This window comes from Orcinus orca, chromosome 7, assembly GCF_937001465.1.
Source record: "Orcinus orca chromosome 7, mOrcOrc1.1, whole genome shotgun sequence".
Taxonomy (NCBI): Eukaryota; Metazoa; Chordata; class Mammalia; order Artiodactyla; family Delphinidae; genus Orcinus; species Orcinus orca.
In genome coordinates, this window is record NC_064565.1 from 27018516 (window position 1) to 27030911 (window position 12396).

Consider the following 12396-nt stretch of genomic DNA (forward strand, 5'->3'; position numbering starts at 1 on the left):
GAGTTGAAAAAAGATGAAAATAGCAGTCAGCAACCCCGTAGGAAAAAATATGTATGTATTTGATCTGAAATTCTTCTGCCAAATACTATTTTGAAAAAAATTATGTGGGGAGAAAATGGGTAATAGAAATCCTGGTGGCTGCAAGTTTAAGATTCCTGAAATTTATATCTTCTTCAATATTGACTTATCGCGCCTACCGTCACCACCAACCCTCACCTAGAAAAGCGAAGTAATTGATTAATATTTTTCATCTCTAAAGAACAACTGTATACAGTAATTTAGCTTGCATGTAGGCTGTACCTTTATCTTTAGTAGAAATGGTCTGGAAGTTAGTCTGCCTTTCTTTCTAAGTTTGCCTGAATACACAGAGCTATGTGATTTTTATCTATTTGAGCTATATGAATTAATTTCCAGTAATTCCTTTGGGTTCTGAAATTGCATGTAATGACATTGTTTCAAAAATAAAATGTAGATGTAGTTCTCCTTTTCAGTCTTAGAGAATATGGTTACTTTACAAGTAAATACTACATATCACTAAGGAAAACAATTTTGTTTGAAATCTTTCTAAAACAACTTTGTGGTGATTGAAGGAGGAACAGTGATAGTAGGCTCAAATAGGAAATAAGCAAAGTGGGGGATTTGGTTTTGGAAAGTTTTTATTTACAGTTTTATATGGCAAGAAAATGAAGAAATATGATTATAATGGACACTCAAAGTATTTTTTGATAAGTGTTGACCTAACTCATATGTTCCTATTGTCATGATTGATGATAATTGTCATACTTTTGCTCGACTGTGGCATCTCCACTGCAAAAAAAAAAATAGGTTAAAAAGACCTGTTCTGTCCTCCAAGGGTTTTACAAGTAGACTCATTTAAACTATTCTTAAAAAAACATTTATTTTCTCTAAGATAATTTTCAGGATATGTTTCAATTGATAAATTCAACTCAAAGCCTTAATTTTAACATTTTTTTATCAAGAGTTGATTAAAACGGTAAAAATATTTTAAGTTGTATTCTAGTTTGAAGAATCTAATTGGATAAAATAAAAATCTTTTTCTCCATACAATTTTGTATTACTCAAAAAAATACAAATGTGAGGTATTAACTGAATCACTTTATATTTTCACTTAATAACTGATTTTACCTTCCAACAGGAGAAAATTCAGATCCAGTTAACACAATCATTTGAAAAAGAGGAGAAGCCCTCAAAAGATGAAGCAGAAAAAGAAAAAGCCAGTGATAAGTTGCCCAGAAAAATGTTATCAAGAGGTTTGCAATTTATTTCTGTGTTTTTTAAACAAAATTTTAGTTTTACTGTCGATAATTCCATCCTTTACCCCTTGAATAATTTTACATAGTGTATTTCTATTAAAAATGATCTCGAACAGACCGAAGGGATGATACTGTTCTGGGCAAAATGGCATAAGGCAGTTCTGCTGAACATCAGTAAGATGCTTTAGCCAAAAAACTGCAACACATGCAAAAGTCACCAAGGAAGATAACTGTCATGATCACTTATTGGTCTGCCTCTTGTATTGAAATAATGGAATCACTATAATTTGAATACTGATTCCACTAAAAATACTATTTTTTTTAATTCCTTATGATACAGAGAGCTGATGCCAAAATGTTCAGTATCCAGTAAGAATATTCTTGGAAACCTAGAATGTTTATCTTTTATAATAAATTTTAAGGGACTTCATCATATATAATTACAAGTCTATAAAAATGCTTTTTTAATTTATAGACCCAGTTATGTTGACCAGTTTTATAAACAGCATAAGGCTGTTACATTTAAGGGGAAGAAATAAACATGAATGTTTGTAAAGAAACATTTTGAAAGCGAGCTTTTTGTGATAGACCCGATCAAATCTAATTAAATATTCTTTCAGAGCTACAGTTCCTGCCTATCTCCAAATTATTGCCTGCACTTATATTTGTAACTGAACTAAGCAGACTCAATTTGCTTCAAACGTAGTTAATTGTCTAAATCATTCTGATTTTTTGCTTGAGACATTTTTGAATATGAGGATTGTGGTGAGTATATAAAAGGATCTTTAAGAATTCAGAACAAATTAAACTGGCACATTTGAGAGATAAATTTTTTTAAGAATGTACATAGACATACAGTTACGTAAATCCGTGTCATGCTCATTATATGGGAGTAGCAAGATTGTGGTCATCTGAATTCATCATAAATTCCATTTTCCTACTTTGTCAGTTTTTTTTCAATGTGGGGCATCTCATTTTATTTTAATATACATCATGTGTAAAGGGAAAGGGATTTGTTTCAAACAACTTTATACTGGGTTTTTGTGTTGTTGTTTTTTAGATTCCAGTCAAGAATACACTGATTCAACTGGCATAGATCTACATGAATTTTTAGTAAATACATTAAAAAACAATCCCAGGTAAAAATTAAATTTATAAGGTTTACATTGCTTCTAGAGTACCATAATTTTGTTATATATGTTTTCATTACTGAGTTAGAATAAGATTAAAATATTTAAAGTACACCAGAAACATTTTAGTTTCTTAGGGCTAAGATGTTGTTGGCCTCTATGCACATGTATAAATATCTTTTGGCATTATGTATATCACCATGATATAAAGATAAGGAATTTGGGGAAATATAGAATCACCAAGCTATTTTGACTCTTAATTGAGATGAAGAGTTATCATTAATCATGAAATAGGAGAGAGAGAAATATACCTCATGATGAAGCACTCAACCAGATAACTTAGTGTATTCACTTATAACAAGTTTTTGGACTTAATTGAATGCAGAATTTTTGTTTCTTCTTGCTTAGTTTATAAACCTCCAACCAAAAGATTTTTAAGGTGCTTATTTGAGTCACAAATTTAACTAATTGTGAAGTCCTTTGTTTTGCCGAGGTACTAGATAAATAGATATAGCTTTTTGGCAGGTCATCGACCCCAGTGAGGCAGTCTCCCCACAGAGAGGTTTATCCACAAAATATCTGACCAACATGTTCATGGGGTAGAAGACTTAAAGGTTAAGAACCCCTCCTCCAGATGTTAGCTTCCCAGAGTGGTAGTAAAAATTTGTGAAATCTTCAGTTCATCGGGTAGGTGCACATGAAAGAAAACATACAACTCTCTTTAGTATCATTGAGCCTTATCTCATGTCTTGCTTCAAGATACACCTTTAATTTCATTCAGGATTTATTGTTTCAGTACCATCTTGATTTCCTATTTTACATTTAACATAAACCCCAAAAGGGGACCCACCAAAATGAAAAGTGGTCTCCCTGTAGTATGGGCTGAAGATGTATAAGTGTGAGGTGAGGAAGAAGTCAGTCAACTCCACAAACTTATTCCTCAGCGGTCCCAACTGAAAGGTGAATTCATTAGTCCCTTGAACAGGCATTTCTTGGGTATATATCACGTGCTAAGCATTGTGCTAAACATTGTAGATATAAAGATGAACAAAATATAATCTCTGACCCTAAAATATTCACTGTCTGTGTGCTAGAAAAAAAAAACCCACGATATGTAATTAAAATAGAATAGATGTTGTAAAAGAAGTTTTTCAGGGTGCTTTAAAAGCACAGGGAGGGGATCCCAACCTCTGAAAGGATATGGGAAGGCTTCACTGAAAAGATAATGCCTGAGCTGAGTCTTGAATTCAGAGTGCTTTAAACTGGAACATGAGCGGCACAAGGGAGACAAGAGCATCGCCAGGGCACGGTCGTACGAGAGAGAGGTGGCATATCCAAGCAAAGACGAGATTGTACACTCTGGCCTAGCAGGGAGGCATGTGGCAAGTGATTGTAGAAAATGAGGCGGAGGGCGTTGTTGAGGAATGAAAGCAGATTATGCAGTTGTCCTCAACCTAGGATAGCACCAACACACTGGGGTGGTGATTGAGTAAGGAATGCTACTGGTAAGCTAGGGATGCAATGATCGATGAAAAATAGCCTTACTTGAGATGCCAGTAGTTCATCATTTGAGAAATACTGAGTATGGCATGCTACGTTGAGGAGTCATGACAGAATTTTCAAAAGGGTGATGCTATAATGAGATTTATGTTTTAGAAAGATTACTTTGTCAGTGAGGGGCCAAGATCATAAGCAAGGACTGTGGGTTGACGAACATAGAGAAGAATAGAGAGGAAGGGACACATTCGAAAGACATCTAAGAAGTACCGTGGCAGGACTTGGTAATTATTTGGATATGGAAGAGTAGTGGCACGTTGGAGCAGAACAGAACAGCTGCTAGATTTCTGGCTGGACTGACAGCTAGTTCCATTAACAGGGGAAGTAAATAAGGGCAAGCCTGAATGGAGTAAGGCATGTTCTGTTATAAATAAGTATAGTTTGAGGTGCCTGATGGAAAGCCACAGTGAGATGAAGTGTGTCAGCAGTTAAAAGGCTCTGGTTTTCAGGTAAATGAGCCTGGCTGCTGTTATCGGCAGCCATCAGTCTTCAGTAGAAGTGACTCTTGCTTTGTTCTGTGGAAAGGCAACGTGTTAAGGGTAGATGTGAAGGAAGAGACCATGGGTGTTAAAGATTGCAAAAGAATCATGAGAACGCTTGTCTTAGAAGTCAGCCAATCGGCAACAGTATCATGAAAGGTAAAATGAAACAATCCATTAGATTGAGGAACTAGGAAGTTGTTGGCTATTTTAACAAACCATTTCATTTGCGGTAGGATGGTGGAAACTAGAACTCAATAGATTAAGGAATAGGAGCATGGTAGAAAATACATAGCTAGTTTGTGTAAAATAAGATGGGATCTTAAACAGGCAGAATTTTTCTTTCTTCTGAACCTGTAGGAGAAACATCAATAAGGACAAATATAGAAATCTATATTTATACATTCCAAAATATTTTTCTTTTGTGCAATTCTGTTGTTTTCCTCTATAAATGAAAAAGTTTTAAAGTTATCTGCATATGTGGTTTTTTTTTTTTTTTTTTTTTTTTTTTTTGCGGTACACGGGCCTCGCACTGCTGTGGCCTACTCCCGTTGCGGAGCACAGGCTCCGGATGCGCAGGCCCAGCGGCCATGGCCCACGGGCCCAGCCGCCCTGCGGCACATGGGATCCTCCCGGACCAGGGCACGAACCCACGTCCCCTGCATCGGCAGGCGGACTCTCAACCACTGTGCCACCAGGGAAGCCCCATATGTGTTTTTAAAGTGTACAATTTAATGGTTTTTAGTATATTCACAGATACGTGCAACCATCACTACAATCAATTTTAGGACTTTTTCATCACCCCAGAAAGAAACCCTGAATGCTTTTGCTATCACCTCTCTATGCCCTGAACCCTAATCTAGTTTGTCTCTACAGACTTCCTTGTTTTGGATATCTCATGTGAATGAAATCATATGTATGTGGTCTTTTGTGATTGGCTTCATTCACTTAGCATAATATTTTCAAGGTTCATCCATGTTGTGTAGCATGTATTACAACTTTAATCCTTCTGTGTATGCATTTTTATTTGAATAAATATATAGGTGAATCATTCATGTAATGGCTAATGAATAAGTTATTAGTAATGTCAGTGTGGATTAGAAAGTTGTAGCTAATGTTAAATTTTGTGAGAAACAAAATTTGCCTAAGTGATAGCTCAGTGTTCTCTCAATGAAACACACAATTAATTGCCAGATATACGTGGCACAAAATTAGTAATAAGTCTGGCAAATTTCCATTAGAGCTTTCAAGATTGTTGCTCACAGATTTCTAAATGTTAAGCAGATTTACTTTTAGTGATACTAAAATTTAGCTAATGTTTTATTTCAAATTTTTTCTTCAGATCATTAATCTTTTATCTTGTTCTCATCCCGATGAATAAACTTAACCTCAGGTGTTAAATAACAGTTTATCTGGAATTCCTGTTTCAAGAAATATTATCGGAAACTATAATAATACTCATTACTAGTTTAGAACCCGGGAACCTGAAGTTGTCCAAGATAGAGTTTACACTCACTCACATGGTTTTTATACCTGTTTTTGTATTGATTTTATACCCGTTTTGTGTAAATTCCACAGTGTACTAAAGAAACATGGACAATATAGGCAACTATATTACATCGCTAATGGAGGGGAGCAGCCCCATGGATAAATCCTGAGAATGGATATTGTAAAAGTAAACTGTATTGTTCTGGGGAATATCGTACAATTGTTCTGTGTTTGAAATATTTCCTAAAATTACTTTTACTGGAGGTAATGTCTGAATCATCTTATTTCTTGCCTGTTGCAGATATTTGACCCAGGTCATGTGGAACATTGGGAAGGGGGTGGTCAGATGGAAGCATTGTTGTTTTCTTCTTTTTTATTTGCCACTTGTATACCAGCTGCACACACTTTCTCTAAAGTCAGTTCTGGTATAATGACTAGAGCACTGGTAACTAAAAGATTCTTGCCCCTTCATTTTCACTTTAGATAGTAGTTTATTGGTCAGTTTGATTGAGATCTTTGTTTTTATTATTTCTTTAATAAATAGACAGCATTTATTGGTCTATTTTTAAACGTTATATGATAAGTTCAATGCGTGCCTACTTTTAGGTTCATGCGCTAATAAATCTTATGCCTTAAGAGAAGGAATTTGTGGATCTGTTAGTTTGATGTATGTAATGCTTCTATAAAGGATTATTAATTTTTAACTTATGGCCATTACCAAAATATCTAACCTTGATTACAGATTTGAAAATTTGGAAACTTAGACCAAGCTATAGATATATCATATACATATACATACATAGTATCATATACATACATACATGTATCATATACATACATAGCTATATGATACAGGCAGGAAGTGTAAATCTTGAGAACTTAGGAAAGCTATTTTCCTAACAAGTTCTACTTCTTACTAACTGAAAATTTCGTAAACTAAGTACGGGAACTTATTTAAATAAATGGCCCAGGTAATAATAGAAAATCCTCTGCAATCCATAGATCTACATGCGAAAGGAAAAAAAAATAAAAACCTGAATTTGTATCAATAGCTAGTAAAATCGTTAGATTTTGTTTACTTTCATGGAGACAACAGAAATTTGTTTTCAATGCCAGTTCATTCACTGAAGAACATTTCACATATCTTAGGCCTGCTGTTGAGCTCAAACAGAGGGAACAAATTTAAATGCACTGTTTCATGAATGCTGAATAAGTTGCCTGCCTCAGATTCCTTTTTTTTCCCCTGCAACAAGTATATAAAATACATTAGGAAAGTTACTGAAAATTATATCATCTCAAGACAAATTGACCCCCAAAAAATTAGAAGAAAAGAGGGTCTTATAGTTAAGTAAATAAGTCCTTTTTTGGGGGAAACCTTATGAAGTAAAAATTTCCCATCCTCCCCCAACATTTTAAGGAAAAAAATATTAAAAGACATGGATGAAATAATCTGATTAATTTATTCCACACAGTTACATTTGTTGAGCTCCTCTCTATAGTCCAAATAACTATATAATGGTAATTGTGATAAATGCTATTAAAGGTATGAAAGAAACAGGTTCTAAGAAAGAATATAAGAAGCTGTCCTAGGCAAAGGAAACAGCTTGTTCAAGGAACCAGCTTGGCAATTACAGGGGTAAGCTAAAATGATAAAGAGTTTTGTGAGTAAGGGGCAGGAAAAGAAGCTAAAGAGGTAGATGAAGACCAGATCATGCCCACCTTGTAGGCCACATTACAGGTGTTCAGTTATAACCTATGAGCAGTGAGAAACCTGTGATAAATATTTAACCAAGGCCATGACTTGTGTTCACATGTGTGTTTCTAAAAGATTGTTATGGATGCTCCAGGTAGAACAGATTAGGAGGGAACAAGGGAGGATACAGAGAGATAATACACTACTATTACAGTAGTCAAGTCAGAGATCCTGATTGCTTGGATCCAGGGTAGTGGCAGTAGAAATAGAAGAAAAATAGATTGAAGATAGATAAATTTTGCAATAGTAATTAACTGCATAGGAGGATTTTTAAAAGCACAGTAATGGGCCAAAAATGCTTCTAGTACAATATGCCAAGTGAAAGGTAGTGCCACGCTGATAATGCAGAATACTGAAGGAGAAACAGGTTTAGGGGCAGAATTGAATGTTGCTAGAATTTGAGTTAAAATGTAATCGTGTTTTCAGCTTTGGGTTTGAAATCACCACATAGGCATGTTATTCTCTTGATTTTTTTCAACTGATATAAAAATATGTATGGTTAATATTACTCAGTTTTTTATAAGACTTCTTCCACAATATAGAGAAAAGATCAAACTCAGAGCTGATGTATAGACTTTCGGGCAACTTAAGCAAGGGCACTGTTTCCTTTTAAAATTTGAGAGGGATCTACTATATAGTGTTTATTTGGGAGGGAAACATTAACCTCTTGGCCTAGTTTTCTTGATCTATAAAATTTTAGGAACAGAACTGAATGATTTGTAAAGCTACTTCTAGCTTTAAGGTTCTTTGAGGGGTTTTTTTTGTTTCTGTTTTGTTTTGTTTTTCCCACATGTGCATGACATTTACAGTGAGCACAGGAATACTCTCTTGAGCCATGTTCTTGGTGTGTGGGCAGGGAGGTCCTTTGAAAGGGAGTGGTACCAGTAACTTATTTTGTAAGTGTGCTAAATAGGACCCTAGTGGTCTAAAGGAGCACGTGCAGGTGTTCCCTAGCGTCCCTATTTATTTTACATGTTGGAGGTCTTTGGTTCATTTTGATTCTTTGTGGGAAAAATTCCCAAAGTCTTAGAAATATATAATAGTGATTTTCAGAATGATTTGAAAAGTCCTCTCCTTCTGAATTAGAGTTAGTAATATAGTTCATACTTCTCTGCTGTAGTTCCATTTATAAACTAGCATTGGATTCCCATAGGAGTATTCCTGTTGTTACTGGCATTGCATGTTCTTTAGAGTAATGTTTCTATGGAGTTCAGAATAACAAAGTCATGAGCCTGACTAAAGATGTCTGTTTTCCTGCTACCTCTTAGCTTTATTGAGTAGGGAAGTAAGGACTAATATGCTGTTATAATCCATACATTTGCAGAACAGAATCTAATATAGTAATATTTAGCAGATCAAGATATATCTGTTTTAAGAATGGCCACATGATGGTAATTGTTGAAATTGGATGATAGTCTCTCTACAATTGTGTATGTGTGAAATTTTCCATAAAATTTTAAAAAGTCATCTTTTAAAATATTACTTTTTTTTAGAAAGCATGTAAACATTCTAGCATCAAGCTTGTGATGTTCTTCAGTATACAGGTTTTACCCCCCCCCAAAAAAAATAGCCCTGTAAATTCAACATTTATGGTATGATTAGGTCAGTGTTAAATTTTATATATAAGAGTTTTCATATTTTGTTTCAGGGACAGAATGATGCTGTTGAAATTGGAACAAGAAATTTTAGATTTCATTGGTAATAATGAGTAAGTCCTAACCTTTAACAAGAAAATAAATTGTCATCACAGTTCTTCAAGATTTACTAAATTAGTTTTTCTTCTACTTTTAGGTCTCCACGTAAAAAATTCCCCCCAATGACATCTTACCATAGGATGCTATTACACAGAGTCGCTGCTTACTTTGGATTAGACCACAATGTTGATCAGAGTGGGAAGTCTGTCATAGTAAACAAAACTAGCAATACAAGAATGTAAGTATCAAGAAATGTAGTTATATATTATCTATGTGTTTGATACTACTTTATCTTTCTGTAGCACCTTTTATCTCAGGTTTTCCACATGTTTTAGCAGCCTAATTCAGCTTCGTGACAACCGTATGTGACGGGACCAAAAAGTAGATTTAACTCACAAGGTGTAAAATGCACCAGTCTGGACTGAAATAAGACAGATGAATGAGGATGGGTTTTAAAAAACCCTCAAAGGTCATAATATCAGTAATGTTTAATAATCATTCTCTTGCAGATTTTTGAATTAATATAATTTAGTTACCTGTGGCCAACCTCAGGCAAATTTTAAAAAAAGAGAGCAAACTTTAACACCCTTACATTTAATTAATTTTCTATCAGTTTACTGTCTTTTCCACCTTTGTTTTTGCTCCGTTTCTTCCACAAATCTCAGGACGGTGAGACTTACTGGTTAATCCAGTATCATCCATAATGTTTTGTACCCTTCTGGGCTATGTGTAATTGACTGAGGAAGAAATTTTAAGGAGTTAAGAGGAATCATTTGCTTTAAAAAGTGATACCTGTACAGTATGGTGAAATAGATAATCAGTGCTGATATGTGGGAGCAAAAGGCCCAATGCAGAGGCCTATTTGTGAAGCTAACGCAGTTGAGTTCAGCTAACATTATACTTCGCGGTGGTTTCCTATCAAAAGAATTTTCTATATTAATTTCATATGTGGCGGCAGTGGATCTGTGATAATGAGCAGCAGACAGCTTCAGATGCCATAAATAATGCTTTTCAGTTCATTGTTTTTCTTCCTTCCTTGAAGCTAGACTTCTCAGGGTTCTGTCTATTATGAACCCTTCAGTTTGCACGGTTTATAAATAAATGAATAAATAAATTCATTAATTTCCTTTTTGTTATAATGGCCTTTACCCTTGTAGCTGTCATATTGTTTGCTTGACTAAGTTGGTTTTCTTCCATTTCAAATAGTATTTTGTCAACTAAATAGGTATATTGGTGGAAGCTAGTATTTTTAAATGATTGTTACTACAACTAAAATTAAATTAATGAAGACAGATGTCTTTGAAAAGGATCCCATATTTTCAGGGGCATTAAATTTTACCTGCAAATGGGAATCTGATTTAATTTTCCTATGCCTGTCTTTCAGTCTTTTGAAAATATCCTCATCTTTCAGCTTTTTCCTAGTTAGTTGTATCATGGCTAAAGTTGGATAGTAACCATAACCTACGAGCTGGACTTAAGGTGAACAGAACTCTACTTCATTTAACCAGTACCTTTCAACATTACTCAGAGCTGCTGGATGCCCAAGCATGTGTACATTAGCAGGCATTTTGACTAACATTTCGACTGGTGACTCTCTAAGGTTTTCAATACAGTGTAACCTCAGTTATTTGAATGCTGCAAGTGATGTCAAGGTTCTCTTTATCCAGATCATGAAAAGTTTAGCTAAACGCAGATGTTTATGATGTACTTAAAGAAGAATGGATCAATAGCGTAATTATTACTAGACATTTCAGATCATTGACGTTACACTGTATTCTTATTTTATTTCTTCTGGAATATGAAGAAGGATGTAAATCAGAAAACCTTAGAGATCTGCTCCACAATGAATAAAAACAAACTTGCCTTTTCCTCATAGGCAGATTACCCGCTCCAGCCTTGAACCAGTGGTGTTGTGGATGTCAACAACCCGGTGTCCACTGGGCTGTCTCATTGGAGCGGGAAGTTGGCGATTGCAGGGCAGTAAATTCAGGCATCTATAAAAGACAGAGGTAAGACAGTCTTAAGGTTAGCTGAAATGCCTGCTAATGCTGTTTGGTGTGGGCATCCAGCTGCTCTTAGAAAAGTTGCCAGGCTCTTGGTTAAATCTTATAGTTCATATTGGTATAACCATCTCTTTTTTCACCCAAGTACAAATTCCTTCAATAAGAAAATGTGATTTTGAACAGCTACAGAAATAGTTGATATAAGTAAATGGGGCAATCATGGACAAATAAATAACAACATACTGCCATTGTCAGAACTAAATAGATAATCCTTCAAATTCCTAAAGAAAGCAATCTTTTTCTTATCAGTTTGGTCATGAAATCTTTTTACTCTTTTATTTTTCTCTTTAGTTCTCTGCATCGCTTTATGTGGAGATGTGCTCTGTTTCACTTATCTAAGTATATTTTAAAATACAGATTTCTTCAGCTTACTTACATAATTCTCATTTTATTTATTTTATTTTATTTTATTTTTATTTTTTTCGGTACACGGGCCTCTCACTGTTGTGGCCTCTCCCGTTGCGGAGCACAGGCTCCGGACGCGCAGGCTCAGCAGCCATGGCTCACGGGCCCAGCCGCTCCGCGACATGTGGGATCTTCCCGGACCGGGGCATGAACCCGTGTCCCCTGCATCGGCAGGCGGACTCTCAACCACTGCGCCACCTGGGAAGCCCCATAATTCTCATTTTAAAATCTTTTGCATTGGGCTTCCCTGGTGACGCGGTGGTTAAGAATCCACCTGCCGATGCAGGGGACACGAGTTCGAGCCCCGGTCCGGGAAGATCCCACATTGCCGTGGAGCAACTAAGTCCATGCACCACAACTGGTGAGCCTGCGCTCTAGAGCCCGCGAGCCGCAACTACTGAAGCCCATTCGCCTAGAGCCCGTGCTCCACAACAAGAGAAGCCACCACACCACAGCTAAGAGTAGGCCCCGTTCACCACAACTGGAGAAAACCCGCACGCAGCAACGAAGACCCAATGCAGCCAAAAATAAATAAACAAAATAAATAAATTTA

General features: G+C 35.7%; 1 protein-coding gene across 21 annotated transcripts in view; it reads left to right on the forward strand.

Annotated features, from left to right (window-relative positions):
* The window catches only part of R3HDM1 (R3H domain containing 1), a 180959-nt gene that overhangs the window by 88814 nt on the left and 79749 nt on the right, over positions 1-12396 (forward strand). For 20 of the 21 annotated variants that reach the window (XM_049712659.1, XM_033420306.2, XM_049712650.1 and 17 more), the window contains 4 exons: positions 1157-1271; positions 2335-2413; positions 9330-9389; positions 9473-9613. In XM_049712659.1, the coding sequence (XP_049568616.1) occupies positions 1157-1271; positions 2335-2413; positions 9330-9389; positions 9473-9613 (395 nt within the window). Of the gene's footprint in view, positions 1-1156; positions 1272-2334; positions 2414-9329; positions 9390-9472; positions 9614-12396 lie in introns of those variants that run through there. The other variant, XM_033420324.2, reaches the window with a different exon arrangement.